The sequence below is a fragment of the Pelodiscus sinensis genome, chromosome 11 (genome assembly GCF_052426305.1).
Source record: "Pelodiscus sinensis isolate ZL-2025 chromosome 11, ASM5242630v1, whole genome shotgun sequence".
NCBI lineage: Eukaryota > Metazoa > Chordata > Testudines > Trionychidae > Pelodiscus > Pelodiscus sinensis.
In genome coordinates, this window is record NC_143062.1 from 44,746,420 (window position 1) to 44,763,532 (window position 17,113).

The window sequence follows — 17,113 nt, forward strand, 5'->3', positions numbered from 1 at the left end:
CCTGTCGGCAGAGGGATGTAAATTAGACGTATTGAAAGTGCAAATGAAGCTGTGATTTAAATATCCCGCCCTTCATTTGTATAATGGTGGCCGCTGCTTTTTTTCAAAATGGGGCTTTTCGAAAAAAAAAAGGCAGTTTAGATGGGGCATTATTGACAGAAATGCCCCTTTTTGAAAGATCCGAGGAGTACAGGATCTTTCGAAATGGGACATTTCTGTAGAAAATGTCCCGTCTAAACTGCCGGGTTTTTTTCTAAAAGCCCTGTTTTGAAAAAAAGCAGCAGCCGCCATTATGCAAACGAAGTGTGGGATATTTAAATCCTGGCTTCATTTGCACTTTTGATACATCTAATTTACATCCCTCTGCTGGCAGAGGGGTGTAGTTTAGACGTAGCCTTAATGATAAAGTCCAACCAGAACATGACTTAGTGTTTTCTCCTTTTCATATATGTGTATCATAACTGTGCAGGAAATATTATGGAAATAAATTGCTTTTAATGTTTTGCTGTCGACACAGATGTAATCATAAAATAAGACATACACAGAAAGCTCTTTGAATGCTATTATCTAAAATACTATGAGGAAGGGGTTAACATTAATCATAGGCTATGGCCATCATATTATCTGTGATCAAAATGAAAATGTGTGGGTCATATCCTGCTTACTTTACTCACAACAGTAGTCCCACTGAAGCTAATGGGACTAATAATGTAAATAAGGAAAATGGGATTTGTCTTAAACCTACGTCATTACAAATTAGGAACTATGTTATCCATAAAAATATAAGTAAGTTATGCTTCACTTCTGTAATACAGATATTAGTCCTGACATGTTTCAGCATGAGCTCATATGTTATTTAGGAATTTTTTAAAAAATATTTTCATTCAGCTCTGCTGACTATAATGAGTTTATATTTGTCAGATGGTTTTATGTTTAAATGAAAAATTCATGATAAACAACCTTTCTGAACTACAGGATATACCATTCATGGCCTGGTGTGACATTCATCTTTAGCAAATGGTTTGGGAGGTAATATATATGGATATGAAAATGAGTACATTATTTTACTCTTAACAAATACTGCCAAGTTGAAGGAGAGGAAATGTGAGAACACACCTAAGGATTGTGTTTTCCCTTACTAGTTACGATTAAGAAAACTTAAAAATATTTTAGTATTAAAACTATAAGCATTTGAACTGAATGTTGCGTGCAGTGATACCTTGCAGCATGTTTTTTTAGACCCTGTTTAATTGCAAAAATATTTATTGATTGTTTCATGCTAAAGAAAATCCAAGTACAAAAGTCAAAGCTTTCGACTAAACTCTGGCTTTCGTTGTTTTGTTTTGTCTGCTGGAGATACAGGAAACCAAGCACAGATGTAATATATTTTATGGGACCAAATTATATAGGTGAAAGAGACAAGCTTTTGAGCTTATACAGAGCTCATCTTTAGGTATTCTTCTGTGTAATTTCAAAAGCTTGTCTCTTTCACCTACAAAAGTTACCCCAATTATGTAACACTCTATACCTCAACATAGCACCTGAGAAACTCCATATTCACCACTGTAATAGAATTAGGATATGTTTTGTACAAAGCATGCCTTGTGAGTTATAATTTAAATGTCTTGATCTTTTGAACTTTAATACCCTACTGGACTGCATGTGCTATAATTATATGTGAGGTTATGAAGTATTGCTCTATATGTTACTCTAATATGTAAGAACAACCACAACCAGCCTTTCAGGTACAACAGTGGAATAGCCAGACAGTGATTAATGCAGAGGTGGGCAATACTTTTTGGTGGGGGGCCACTCCAAGATATTGGAAAGTGGTCAAGGGCTGCACTTTTCTCTGGAGGAGGTGCGGAGTCCAGTATGGAGGTTGGGTCCACAAGGATTCATGGGGTAAGGGACTGGGGTGCAGGAGATGGTGTGAGGTCTGAGATGGAGTCTGGGTGAAGGAGGGGGTTGTGAGCTGCGTCAGGGGATTGGGGTGTAGGGTCAGGGAGGGAGTATGCCTGTAGGAGAGGATTCTGGCCTGGGGGAAGGGGTGTAGGAGGCAGTACACGGTCTGGAAGGGAGTTGTGACCCGGGAGGGGGGGTACAGAAGGTTTGAATGGTGACCTGGGGAAGGAGTTGGGTGCAGGAGGGGCAGAGGTACCAGAGGCAGGCTCTGGCTGGTAGGCGCTTACCTTAAAACTGCAGGCTGCTCCCTCCATGTGGATCTGGGATGGGGAGAGGCTTGTGCTGCCCCCTCCCCCAGGCCAATCTCTCAGCTCCTATTGGCTGGGGGGATTGGCTGGAGTCTCTTTATTGATGGTTCAGAAAAGGCTAGGAGAGCATTCATGTAACTCATTTGAGAACGTCCCTTCCTGAGAACAGCTGTGCAAGTGCAGGACCTATGAGAGGCTCGGTGCTTGACATCAGTATCAAATAGTTAGAAGCAACCCAGGTTGATGCGGCTGGGAAGGGGCGGTGGGCACTCAGTGGTCCTCCAGTCCAGGCTTCACCCTGGGAATCCTGTCTCAATTATTGCATCCACCTTGTCTCTCTAATTTCGTGGAACCAACATGGCTACAACACTGCAAACTAAATAAAACAGATGCATGCAGAGCCTGAGATATAATGCAGATACTTTTTGTATCCAAACCTATAACCCACATATGAGAAATTCCACTCACCTGAGGAAAGGCTACAGGAGCTCACTGTTTGAAAGCTGCAGCACATGCTCCTCAGAGCAAATGTGAGGCAGCTGGAAGTGCAGGAGACCAGTCATGGCCCTGATCAGTGACTATGCTCTGTTGGCATCAAGCAGGATTTCTGGATGCATTACACGGATGTAAAGCCTACTGCTTTGGAGGGAGCTAATTTTAAGTCTTGCCTGGCTCCTGCATATGGTGCACTGGGCATGAGATGTAAAAAAATGAAGATTTCTATGCCTTCTCCTTCTTCCTTATACACAGCACTGGGACATCTAGAAAGCAGCCCTTTGTCAATAAATGAGACTGTATTTTTGCACTCCCTGTTTGTCTTATGTAAATCAAAGCAATTTTTAAAATGCAGTGCAGACACTTCTTAACTATTTATATTGCTGTGTGAAAGTGTTCTTCAGACTATCAAATGTTATTGGTATATGCAACCCACACACATTGTCTGGAAATTTATATATCTTCTATATATACACATAATGCAGACAACCATAGTAATTTGGGTGGCTGGATAATGGTGTGTTTACTGATTCATGCTCAAGAAACTAAAAATGAAATTATATTTTTTTCTGTCACACTGCTAAATACTACACATAACACTGCAAGAACAGGCATATGCTAGTTTCTATGTTGATTCTGATATCTATACGTTATAATATAGCCAAAAGCAGCATTTTCTGATGCTTCATTTAAATATATTATTTCATTTACATTAAAGTGCTAGCTGTTGAATTTGAGACTTGCCAGCATTTGGGTTACTATGAAATTGTAGATTTTTTGTAAAGGAATTGATATTAATGAGACATCACTGAAACACATTTTCAGCACTAACTCTTTCCTAAAGTTTTTGTTGAAGAATATGCCTTTTGTGTCAGTGAGCCTTAGGCATTCACAGCAGGGTTCTCCTCTGGCGCTCACATTCCAGCCTGGAGAAAAAGGGATTTGAAATAATTTTTTCATCCCATAATTTACAGAGATTGTAAAGGGATGATAATATGTATGTATCTACCTCTCAGAGTAACTAATGTTTATATATAATTTTGAAATCCTCAAGGCAGAATCAGTTCAAGTGGCATGTGGCTTGCATCATAAAATGTTAGATGATTATGAAAGGGACTACTGAGACCACAAGTGGTTTTTGTTTTTTGTTTTGTTTGTTTTTTGCTGTATACAGTAAGCGTTCTAGACTCAACACATTTCTGCTTTCAGCACATTTCTGTCACATATGCAGTGGAAATATTTACAATTTTCAGCTAGTTCCCCAACTGGGTAAAATTATTCCCAGAAATGGTGGATCTGAATCTTAGCTTGGATAAAAGTCTCAGAGGAGTAGCTGTTTTAGAGTGTAAGTTTAAAAACAATGAGTAGTATTGAGGCACCTTAGAGACTAACATATACAGGATCATGAGCTTTAGTGGGGAAAAATCCCACTTCACCTGATGAAGTGGTTTTTACCATGAAAGTTCATGTTCCTATATATTTGTTAGCTCTGATAGTCTGCCAAAGTCAAGGCCAAGTTTTTCAGGAGTGACTAGTGGTTCCAAATACCTTCATTTTTAGGTGCACTTGTGAGACACCTTAAAGGGGCCTGATTTTCAGAGTACAAGTGCTCAGGACTTGCAGATAAGCAAGATGGGATCTCGGTTTTCTCCATCCCCCACTGTGCAAATGAGAAGCAAGAGAGCACATCAGGAATTCTTTCTGTAAAGCCAGAGTGCACAGGATTATGGTGGGAGTAGTGGATTCCAAACGGGCCCCCCAAACACATCATTCTCTGCCCCAGCCCATCACACCCTGAAACACACATCTCCAAACACATGCCCTTTCATTGCACATGACATCCCAAAGCAGCCCCCTTGCCACACTTGGGCTGTGTCTAGACTGCATCCCTTTTCCGTAAAAGGGATGCAAATTAGACACATCGCAATTGCAAATGAAGTGGGGATTTAAAGCCCCCTCGCTTCATTTGCATAAACATGGCTGCCACTTTTTTCTGGCTCGGAGCTTTGCCGGAAAAAAGCGCCAGTCTAGACAGGGATCTTTCGGAAAATAAAGCCTTTTCCGAAAGATCCCTTATTCCTTATTTTAAGAGGAATAAGGGATCTTTCGGAAAAGGCTTTATTTTCTGAAAGATCCCCATCTAGACTGGCACTTTTTTCTGGCAAAGCTCCAAGACGGAAAAAAGCAGCAGCCATATTTATGCAAATGAAGCGGGGGAATTTAAATCCCCACTTCTTTTGCAATTGCGATGTGTCTAATTTGCATCCCTTTTACGGAAAAGGGATGCAGTCTAGACACAGCTATAGTGACACTACAAATACTCTTCCCTTCCTCACACACTTAAACGTACAAACAACCCTACCCCCACAGTGATGCCTACTCTACTGTAACACTGCAACATCCCCGCTCAGTGACATCCCAATACACAAACCCTCCCATGAGACTCCAGCTCTTGCACAGCAACCTTCCCTCTACACACTCTCTTCCCCAGTGACATCCCAAACCCTTCCCTCCATATGGTGAGATCACCAACCCCCCTCCCCCACAATAACACTCCCACCCTCTAGCCAACCCCTCTCCCACAGTGACACCCCAGTATACAACCCCTCCCAGTCACCATTCACAGACACAGCAAATTCTCACAACCTTTCCCCCCATGCCAAGGCCCCTGCCCTCTAGATAACCCCTCCCCCATGCTGATACCTCAATACACAACCCCCCATTACTATTCTCACGACACCCCAAACCCTTACAACCCCTCCCCCCACAGTAGTGACACCCCTCAGGCCCCTGGCCTCTAGCTGACCCCTCCCCCACAGTGACACCCTAATTCCCAGCCCTTCCCAGTCACCATTCCCATGACACCCCAAAGTCTCACAACTCCTCTCCCACAGTGACACCCCCCAGACTCCGCCCTCTAGATAACCCCTCCCCCACAGAGATACCCCCAAGACTCCGCCCTCTAGATAACCTCTCCCTCAGTGACACCCCCCAAACTCTGCCCTCTAGATAACCCCTCCCCCACAGAGATACCCCCAAACTCCGCCCTCTAGATAACCCCTCCCTTACAGTGACACCCCCCAAACTCCGCCCTCTAGATAACCCCTCCCCCACACACAGAGATACCCCCCAAACTCCGCCCTCTAGATAACCCCTCCCCCACAGTGACACCCCCAAGCTCCGCCCTCTAGATAACCCCTCCCCCACAGAGATACCCCCAAGACTCCGCCCTCTAGATAACCGCTCCCTCACAGTGACACCCCCCAAACTCTGCCCTCTAGATAACCCCTCCCCCACAGAGATACCCCCAAACTCCGCCCTCTAGATAACCCCTCCCCCACAGTGACACCCCCCAAACTCTGCCCTCTAGATAACCCCTCCCCCACAGAGATACCCCAAACTCTGCCCTCCCCCTCCCCACCCCTCCCCCTCCCCCCCCCCAAGCTCCGCCCTCTAGATAACCCCTCCCCCACAGCCCTGATACCCCCCCAAACTCCGCCCTCTAGATAACCCCTCCCCCACAGAGATACCCCCAAGACTCCGCCCTCTAGATAACCCCCCCCCAAACTCCGCCCTCTAGATAACCCCTCCCCCACAGAGATACCCCCCAAACTCCGCCCTCTAGATAACCCCCTCCCCAATCCCGCCCTTTCCCATGACACCCCCCGCCTGCACAACTCCCCCGGCGGCGGCTCCTCCCCCGGCTCGCGGCCGCCCACGTGGCCCGGCGAAGATGGCGTCTCCCATGGCAGCCCAGGCGGGCAGCGCGCTGCGGGAGCTGGCCCGCCGCTCCGCCCGGCTGAGGGGCCGCTTCCCGGTGAGTGCGCAGGCGGCCGCGCAACGCGCCCCCCTCCTCTGGGGCTGACCCGTGAGCGGGACCCCGCCCCCCCTCGGGCCCGCCCGTCCTGCAGCTCCTCCCTCACCCCCCCCCCCGTGAGACCCCCGAGCCCTCGGCTATGGACAGCCCCCCCCCACAGTAAAACCCGCCCCCCCCGTGGGCCCAGGCAACGCCACAGCTTGTAGCAGCCCCCGGGGGCTCCTGCCAGCCCAGCCCTGGGCCGGGGGGTTGCCCAGGCAGCGCTCCCACCTCCTTAAGCACCAGATCTGTGTTTGGATTGGTCAGTCCAGGCTCCACCTCCAACCCAAATACCCCTCCCCCGCCCCTTTGCCGAGGCCCCGCCCTCACTGTGAAGATGGGGGTCAGAGAGACATCAGTGCCCCCCTGCCTCTGTCTCCCCACTCTGTACAGGAAGCTCCCAAGGGCGGCTCTGGGCAGGGGGAGGTGGGCAGCTGACCTGCCAGAGCTTGGTAGCCTCCCAGCCCAACCAGTCAGGTTCACCTGTCAGATGCTCCAAGATCGACCGGTAGATCCCGATGTACTGGTTGGTGACCCCTGTTCTAAGGCTATGGGATGGTTAGGGTTATGCTCTTCCAGCAAGTGAGCTACGTGCCAAATGTGTCCAAAATATATAAAACTGGGGACCTCCAGTTAGCGAGGAAATGTCTTCCTGTTTTGTTTATGAAACGTGGTTTACTCCGGAGTTTCATTTGTTTAGGAATGCATTAACAGTTTAAATACTTCCCTGGCATTGTATTTCCCGAAAGAAAACAATCTAACTTAGATTTCTGATCCTGAATCTTTTTGCCCATTTATAAACCTTTATGCCCATGTGCGTAACAAGTTGCAGAATCGTATCTTAAGGCTTAAAGTTAGGTCAAAATTAACAAGGGTGGTTAGGGTTGGGAAAATTCCCACTTCTGAGTGTTGTAATTAAGCTGACCTCTCCTCCTCGCCCCATGTAGACATGGCAAGGTCAACAAGAATTCTTTTGTTGACCTAGCTACCACCTCAGAAAGGAGGATTACATACATTGGTGGAAAAGCCCCTTTGGACTCTGTAGGAAATGCCCACACTGTTGCAATAAACCAGCATAATCATACTGTTGAAATAGCAAAAATCAGCAAATGGAAAGCAGTCTGTCTAGTTTTAGTAAAATAGTAATAGAGATGTAGCCCTGTTAGTCTGATCTTGCTGAAACAAAAGAAAGGACTATGTAGCACTTTAAAGACTAACTAACAAAATGGTTTATTAGGTGATGAGCTTTCGTGGGCCAGACCCACTTCCTCAGATCAAATTCTGAAATAGAATTGGCATGACCATGTATACCAAAGGAATACAATGAAAAAAGTGAACACATTATAATATGGTCATGCCAATTCTCTTCCAGAATTTGATCTGAGGAAGTGGGTCTGGCCCACAAAAGCTCATCACCTAATAAACCATCTTGTTAGTCTTTAAAGTGCTGCATAGCCCTTTCTTTTGTTTTAGTTTTATAGTGTCTGTGTTTGACCTCTACTCAGTTTCACTTCTATTCTATGTGCAAAGCTTATATGACCTTTCTCAAAATGTGAACTGTAGATTTAGTACATACCTACTAGTTCAGATTTGTCATTTAGCTAATTTCTGTAGAAATCTGGTAAACTAAAGAGAATTCCTTTTTTTCAGAGCCTGTTTAATTCCAAAAGTACATCTGAGCAATGTTGTTATGAATTTTTTTGGAGCTGCTTTAGGAGACCAAAATTAACCAGTGTGATAGTGTAAATATTATGGTGTAAATCAGATTAAAAACTACCTTCTGATAACAGTATTCCCTGTGCTTTGTGCTTGTGTGGCCTGTCAGCAGGGATTCAAATGCCACCCTGCTGATTAGCGGTGTCCACAGCTAGATTTTGTTTCTATTGGTGGTCCACAGTCACACATGCCTCAGTGCCAGAGATGTGAAAGGGTATCCATTTACCTGTTACAGGTGATGCTTACCATGTAACGGTTAAGGGTGATGTTTACCAGGCAACAGTTAACCGTTACCCCAGGATGGTAGTCCAGTGCGAGCTGGGAGCACCTGGGCTGGAACACCCCATGCCTACAGTGCATGGGCTGCTGGGTGCCCCCATTTAATCAGTTAACTGGTTAAACTTAACATTTAACTGGTTAACTAATTAAATGGGATTTTACATAACTATTCAGTGCACGTATAAATTATTCCGCACTTGGATGGAAAAATCTTCACATGGATGGAAAATATTTGAGGGAACATTGCTGATAACTATTTCCTGGTGGTTTCTCGAGTAGTCTTTTAGTTTTGCTTAATTATTTCATCTGCAGGTCTTCCCTTGTAGGTCCTCACTCCTAGTTTTCTGAATGCAAATGTAAAGTGTATAATGCAGCTTAATATCTTGCCAATTACTATTTGACAGTGGGGCAGAATCCAAAGAAGTTAAGTTTTAATTAATTCTATTGTTAACTGTTTTTAACAGTAGAAAAACTCAGCATAAAACACTATAATAGGAAAGATATTCTATATCTAGTAATGTTATCATGCCTTCAGTGGTAGAATAAAACAGGAAGCCCAGTGTCTTTTGTTATGGGAGTACAAATCCTGCAAGCTTTTGTGGGACTTACACTTGAATAATTAAGTCAATGATTAGATCTGGGATGTCAAGAGCGAGTTAGTTTATCTGAGAGTCAATAATTGACCTCCTTTTCCTATTTTTTTATTATTAATGGCTTTGTGAAACAATTGATAAGCCCCTGTAAATTGATAATTCTGTAAATTAGGTAACTTTCCATATAAGTTAATGAGAGTTTGGTATTTGCCAGGACTGCAGCGTCAGGCTCATAGTGTAGTAATCATGGGGATAAAATTAGACGTGCATTGTAGATGCAGTATCATTGGCAGCAACCACTTTATTTTTCCTTTGTATCATGTCAGCAGCTGCACTAGTATTTACTTTGGCCCATGCTTTGGAGCATAAGTATTTTCCCAGCAGCAGTGTCCTCAAGAGCTAACAAAGCATATGTCTAGTCATGTTCTGCTCTACAGGTGTCATTCCTGATAGTACAGTATTATGTGAGTTTTATTTTAGATAAAGTCTGGTGTTGATCTTGAATATCACTTACTGACAAAAACAACCTCAGAGGGGTAGCTGTGTTAGTCTGTAACTTTAAAAATAATGAGTAGTCCTGTGGCATCTTAGAAATGAACCGAAATATACAGAATCATGAGCTTTTGTGGGTAAAACCCACTTCATCAGATGAATTGGAGTGGAAACCAAGAGATTCATATAATAGCAGAAGAAGTACCTGTCAATAGTAGGACCTGTGTTAATGAGGCTAATTAAGTGGGCTGGATGTGTCCTATACATAGATTTTGATGTGGAAATGCAGATGCTAAAGATGGGAGAAATTGGCTTTCTAATGTGCCAACCAGTTAATGTATTTGTGATCTATGCCATCAGTGCCAGCAATGCCCCTGTGCCATGTATATTGGCCAAACCTGACAGTCTCTAAGAAAAGGATAAATAGACACAAATTTAGACCTAAAAAATGGTAACACACAGAGCTTTGGGAGAACATTTTAACCTTCTTGGTCACTCTCTAGGATGGATTTAAAAGTAGCCATTCTTCTACAAAGGAATTTCACTAACCAATTACAGAGAGACTATGCAGAACTGGAATTCATTTATAGATTTGACACTGTTATCCTGGGCTTGGTAACAAAGACATGGTATACTGTGTAGGGATGTAAAAATAATAGTAGAATAGTTGACTACCCGGTAAGCCTAGGCTAATTGGGTAGTCGAGTCCACTACTCCCATTCCCCCCCACTCCCGCTGCCTCTATATCAGAGGCAGCAAGGGAGAGGAAGCAGGAGCCATGCTGGGGAGGGAGGCGGGCAAGGGAGGCAAAGATGCAGCACGCTGCAGCTCTGCCTTTTAAATGTAGTAAGAGCTGTTGCGTTCTCAGTACATTTAAAAGCAGAGGCTTCCTGTAGAAGCTGGTGCGAGTGGAGACTGAAGCAGTCTCTGCTTGTGCTGGGTCCCCGGACTGCTGTGGTTCTGCCTTTTAAATATAGCAAGAGCTGCAGGGCTTTGATTACGTTTAAACTGCAGAGCCACACTGGAGGTTGAGAGCGCCCCCCACCCCACCCCTTAATCAACTAATTGCACTTTAACATCCCTAATATTGTGTTGTTTTACTCATATTAACACATAGGATATAGCATCTGGGCTTGAATGGGAATAGGGATGTAAGTGACTAGTCGCTATCCAATAAGCATATGCTTATCGGATCATCGACTAGTGACTCAACTAATTGCTTCTCCCCCCTTGCTGCCTCCCACCAGCACCATCTCTGTGGGAGGGCAGGGGCATGGGCAAAGTAGGGAACTAGAAGCAATTCCGCCTTTGAAATGTATGTTTAAAAAGCAGGAGCACCGCAGGGAACATGGGGCTAGTGGGGGACTCAAGCAGTCCCTGCTAACCCCATGATCCCTGCTTTTGAAATGTACAAGAGCCCCACATTTTGAAAGCAAAGCAGGGGACTGGAGGGGGGAGAAGGAGGTCAGTGGCGCTTCCGCCTTTGATATGTAGCAAGAGCCAACGGGGCTCTTGCTATATTTCAAAGGCGGAGGTGCCCTTACTGACTGATTGAATAGTTGATGCAAATTGCATCGACTATTTGATTAGTGGATTAATCTAAATTTAACATCCCTAAATGGGAGCTTGCTTTAGTGAAGTTACACCTGATAAAAACAACATAAAGCCAATGGTGCAAAACTGGCATAAAACAGATAGGAATTGGAGTTTCAATGGTTTGTATGACCTTATGACTTTATTTAGTCTGAATTTTCTTTGTTCTCCTTACTATAACCTTTTACTGAATTAAATATGTTTATTTGGTGCAGTTGCATTCAAAATTAATGGCTTTTGTGAAGTGGTCTCTATGCACTAAATTCAATTTTCACTAACATGATTTTGGCAGGTAGGTTATTAAACAAGGTCATTATGTCAGTACATTAAATTGATTTATATTTATTTTTGATTGTTAATACCTACCCAGAACTCCAGTCAATTCCCAAATTTAAGAACAAACTTCCTTAGACTGTAAAACAATATTAATGCAATATTTGAATTAATCAATTTTGAAGTTAACTAATTTCAGATTAAGATTTCCATAAAGATCCAATTTCTTTACCCCATAATATCATATAATACCAAACCCTGACTAAATGATCTCCTAATATCTAACTCTTTCAGTGTGAGCCCCCAACTTTCCTAATGCCTGTAAGAAAAGATGGACTTTGTGGTATGTCCTTAATAATAGATCCAGGCAGACCACAGGGGGAAGTACATTTCAGAGTAAAAGAACCGTTGTGGAGAACACACTGGCAGGGGTTCTCTTTCATTTGCATCATGTGTTGATTGAATTCCTATAAAATATTACCATGATAAAATGGGATTTGATGGTTTTTTCCATGAAGGCTAATACTGAGATGTTTGCTCAAGAAATATACACTTATAATAAGAGTGAGTAATTTAGATTGCAAACACTGAGTCAAGGGCACGGTCTTCAGATGCGTATGTTCAGTGTCTTGCACAATGTGGCTTCAATATTGATCAGGGCTGCTGCGTGTTACTGTAGTAGAAATAAAGAACAGTGATTATAAATGTTTAGTGCATTTCTTCCATGATTCTCCGCCCACCCACTCCCCCATTTAACTTCTGCTTTGTGAAAAAATATATGTCAGACTCAATTTTTCAGTCATTTATGTATAACCTTTAACTACTAAAACCCACTGACTTTACTACATAGGTAGTAAAGTTATGTATATTCTAAAGTATTTGCTGGATTGGGGGCTTAATTTGTACATTTCACATATAGAAGCAAGGACTGTGTAGGATGGGTGTTGTGTGCTATACAACAATCATGGATCTTTTCGTTGTTGCCAAAACTGAGTGCAGCGGTCATTACTGTATTGAAATTGAGAAATCATTTAACTGAATATGGGTGCTACTGTCTTTAATATCTTCAGGAACAAACACATTCCTCCATAAAACTTTATTTTAAAGGAGGAGTATATAGTACTAGGGCATGCCTTTTGTAATAGTGCCTGGTTTTAGAAATGATATTGCATAATTTTCCCAATAAAAGGAAACTACAAAACATGTTTTACAATTTAACTTTCTGTTGGTGGTTTATTTTTTACGGGTGTTACAGTAAATTTTGCAGCCTGATTTCTAACTTTTCTTTCTCTTACATTCTTAATAAATTATGCAGTGGTTCCTGCTTACAGAGCTGCTATCTTATCAAGTCCTTTGGGAAAAAGAAGACATGGATATCAGTTGTCCTCTGTGTCCCTATACAAGAGAATGCAGGCCCACTCCTTGTGGAGCAATATTTATAAAGAGCTCTGAAAAAACACCCCAGAGACCATTCTGTAACAGAATTCGATGGGACTCACTCCACTGGCAGTCTACAAGATTGAAGTCTCCTCTTTTCTGGAGTGGGAGTTAGGTCCTATGGGTTATCGAGTGTTTTCAGAATAGTCTTCAGAAATAGGAAACTAAATTTAAGCAATGAATATAAACAAGGATAATTAAGACTGGATTAGTACAAAGTGCTTAAGACAGTTCTTCAGCATTCTAGCACAAGGGTATGTTATATGGCATTTATGCCTAGAAGAGCATTGTGAATACTTATTCTCAGGCCTATCTTACATGGAGAATCCCCTTCCGTGGTATTATCTTGTCAGATTTTCAGGACGGACTCCCTTTTTCATACCTCGCTGAAAGTGTCAAATCATGGTTTAATGACAGGAGTCATCTGTAAAAACTTGCCAAAAACTTAGCTGTTTTTAAGGTAACCACTATATAAAATCTTCCATCATTTCTGAAAATGGAAAAAATTTCCAAACAGAATACTAATATTTGAAGCAAATAGTGATTCAAATACAATTCATGCTCGGCCATACCACAAACAGACGTACTGAAAATAAATTATAGTCCCTAACAGAATTCTCACACTTTTCCTCTTGACTTCATGTAAATTCTTTAATCCTTTCTTGGAGATTCAGACTGTACTTCAATTAGATTCTTGTGGATGACAGATTTGCCCTTGAGCTCCATCTCTCTCATGTGCAGAGGGTTTTGAACCCTGCAAGCACGCAGTGCATGAAAAGTCTGCTGATTTTCATGGATTTCCTTGGGAAAAAAAAAACAAAATGGGGAACAAATGTTTGGCCCATCCCTCCTGTGCTAATTTACAAATACATGTCAGTTCTATGGATATTGTGATAAATTTGTTATGGCATGGGGAAGCAGTGGTTGTTACTGGATATTTTTGCCTTGGTCGGGTAATGTACATTGGGAAATCTAACCTTAGGCCCTAATCTTGCAAGTAATTCCATGCAGATGGACCCTTTTGCTTTTAAGACAGCGGGATTCTGTGTTGGTGCTGGCGTTTGCAGCTTTATTTAAAGGCAAAGAAACCTTTGCCCTGCATCTACTTTCTCTTCTGTTTTACTGTGCACTTTTTCAGGCTGTTTTTAGATACCTAGCAGAGTGTTTGTGAATGACACAAAGCCAAGTGGACAAGCCGCTGTAGAGGTGACTGAAGGGGACTTCTGGGTACTCCTACTGACTGAAGATAAGGTCATTCCTCTCCCCTGCCTTAATTTCCAATCAGTTCACCTAAACAAACGTCACCTTTCATGGTATAGGATGGATTAGCAGTATGTAAAGTCTAGTATACAAATACTCATGCTAAGAGGGCATAATAAGGGGCTCCACAGTTTTGGGATATTCTGTTTTGGGATATTCTGTTCAAGATTTTCATCAATAGTTTAGATAATGGCATAGAGAGCACACTTCAAAGTTTATGGATGATACCAAACTGGGAGGGGTTGCAAGTGTTTTGGAAGATGGGGTTATAATTCAAAATGATCTGGACAAACTGGAGAAATGGTCTGAGGTAAGAAGAATGAAATTCAGTAAGGACAAATAAAAAGTGCTCCACTTAGGAAGGAACAATCCTTTGCACACCTATAAAATAGAAGGTGAGTGTCTAGGAAGGAGTACTGCAGAAAGCAATCCGGGGTCATAGTGTATCACAGGCTAAATATGAGTCAACATTGTGGGTACATCTAGATTATATCCCTCTTTCGACAGAGGGATGTAAATTAGACACTTAGAAATTGCAAACGAAACCGGGATTTGAATTTCCTGCGTTTCATTTGCATATTTGTGTCACGGCGTTCTTTCGAAAAAGCACTACTTCGAAAGTAAAACAGCGGTCTAGACGCGGTTCTTTCAAAAATAGAAGACTTTTACAGGATCTTTCGAAAAAGGCTTCTGTTTTCGAAAGAACCGCGTCTAGACCATGGTTTTACTTTAGAAGTAGCACTTATTTGAAAGAGCGCCATGATGTGAATATGCAAATGAAGCACAGGAAATTCAAATCCTGGCTTCATTTGCGATTTCGAGGTGTCTTAATTTACATCCCTCTGTTGAAAGAGGGAAGTAATCTAGACACAGCCTGTGACACTGTTGCAAAAAAAAACAACCCCAAATATGATTCTGGGAAGCATGTACACAAATTTGAAATCAAGATATGAGAAGTCGTCATTCTGCTCTACTGTGCTGATTAGGCCTCAACTATAGTATTGTGTCCAGTTCTAGGCACCACATTTCAGGAAAGATGTGATGAAACTGGGGAAGGTCCAGAGAAGAACAACAAAATGATTAAAGGTCTAGAAAACATGACACTGAGGGAAGACGGAAAGAACTGGATTTTTCTTCTCTTTTGTTTGGAAAAGAGAAGACTGAGAGTGGACATAACAGCTTTGAAGTACCTACAAGGATGTTATATGGAGGAGGAAGAAAATTATTCTCCTTAACCTCTGATGATAGGAGAAGCAGCAATGGGCTTAAATTGCAACATGGGAGGTTTACGTTGGATTTTAAGTAAAACTTCCTTTCAGGGTAGTTAAACACTGGAGTAAACTGCCGAGTGTGTAATCTCCATCACTGGAGCTATTTAAGTGGAGGTTAGCCAAATATCTGTCATGGATGATTTAGATCAGTGGTTCCCAACCGCTGGGCTGGGAACTGCTGGCTGCCAGGCTGCAGCGGCTATGGGGGCCGGGACTGGGGTATATCGCCCAGTGCTGTCTCTTCTGCCCCAGCTGTTGGGAGAGGCGTGCCCTACCCCGCCTCTCAGCCATCCAGTTCCAGGCAGGGGCGAAATCTTTTCTTGAATGCGGAAGAGCGATTTGCTGCACGACAGGAGGGCTGTGTGGAATCCGGCACAGCAGCCTTAGAGGAGCCATGACCCAGGCAGCGGTGCTCAGCTGGTGGCTGGAAGGCAGTGCAGGGCTAGGTGAGGGGTGCAGGGAAGGCACTGGGGGGCTCTGGGGACTGGACTAATATTGGGGGCTGGCACTGGGGGAGGGTCGGGTGGGTTGGGTGCAGTGGGGCTCTGGAAACAGGAGGCTGGCATTGGGGATCTGGTGGTGGTGGGCTCTAAGGGGCAGGAGGCTGGCATTGGGAGGAACTGGGTGCAAGGGACTGTGGGGTGTGGCTGGTGCTGGGGGGTAGTACAGGGTGGTGGGCTGTAGCAGTTAGGGCTGGCACTGGAGGGGGTCTGGGGTGTACCCGGACCCAGAGGCGCTGCGAACAGACAGCTTCATCTGCAGCAGCCGCCCACTACTGGGGCCTGCCAGACCTGAAGCCAGCTGTTCGCGTCTGCTCGGGACCAGGGCTTTTGGCTGACCTGTAACATTTTATTTGCATATTCATTATCAAATATGCAAATAAAATGTTACCGGTCTGCCCGAAGCTTGTGAATGGGTTTGCTGGTCTGCAGGATAAAAAAGGTTAGGAACCACTGATCTAGATGTGCTTGGCCCTGCTGTGGGTGCAGGGGACTGGACTTGAAGGCCTCTCAAGGTTTAGTATTCTTCCAGTTCTAGTATTCTGTGATTCTATGATCTATAATAATGATTAGTACTAATCTACTTTCTAATATATGTTTTACAGCTGTGGATAGAGACAGTTTAGGGAGAATCTGTATTCATTTGTAAGAACAATTTGTAAGAACTTGAAAGCATTCTTATATAGGTATCACTTTCCTCCTATAACCTTGTTTATTCCTCTCTTCTGGCATAACATGTTTGGTAATATTATCCTTGCAAAACATTGGGTCAACAGAAAATCTTGTTTAACCTCCATTTTATTCTGTTACCAAACGACTTGCAAAATACATGTCATGAAGAATACTTAGGAGTGTTATAAAAACCATTTTCTTCATAACCACAGTCTTCTTATATACTCATTTCTCTCCCACCCTGTGTCAGGCTGGAGTAGCTGTTCCCTGCATATTTTCTTTATATCATCTCCTTTCCTTTTTTTAGAGGGTTGGCTGTCATTGTGAATTGTCCATTCCTTTGCTTTTTAGGGCTGTCGTTTTGTTTAAGCCAGCTCATTATTTAGTACAGTTTGTGGTTACTTAACCAAGCTCCTGCTGAGTGTCTGACCACGCCTTCCGTTGCCTGAGTGTATTGTTCCCG

General features: G+C 43.2%; 1 protein-coding gene across 1 annotated transcript in view; it reads left to right on the forward strand.

The window, feature by feature from the left end:
* Nucleotides 1-6,368: 6,368 nt before the first annotated feature.
* SUCLG2 (succinate-CoA ligase GDP-forming subunit beta) overlaps nt 6,369-17,113 on the forward strand; it is a 239,542-nt gene continuing 228,797 nt past the window's right edge. Inside the window, exon 1 of the mRNA XM_075938556.2 lies at nt 6,369-6,525. Within this exon, the coding sequence (XP_075794671.1) occupies nt 6,442-6,525 (84 nt within the window). The 5' untranslated portion in view covers nt 6,369-6,441. The remainder of the gene's footprint in view (nt 6,526-17,113) is intronic.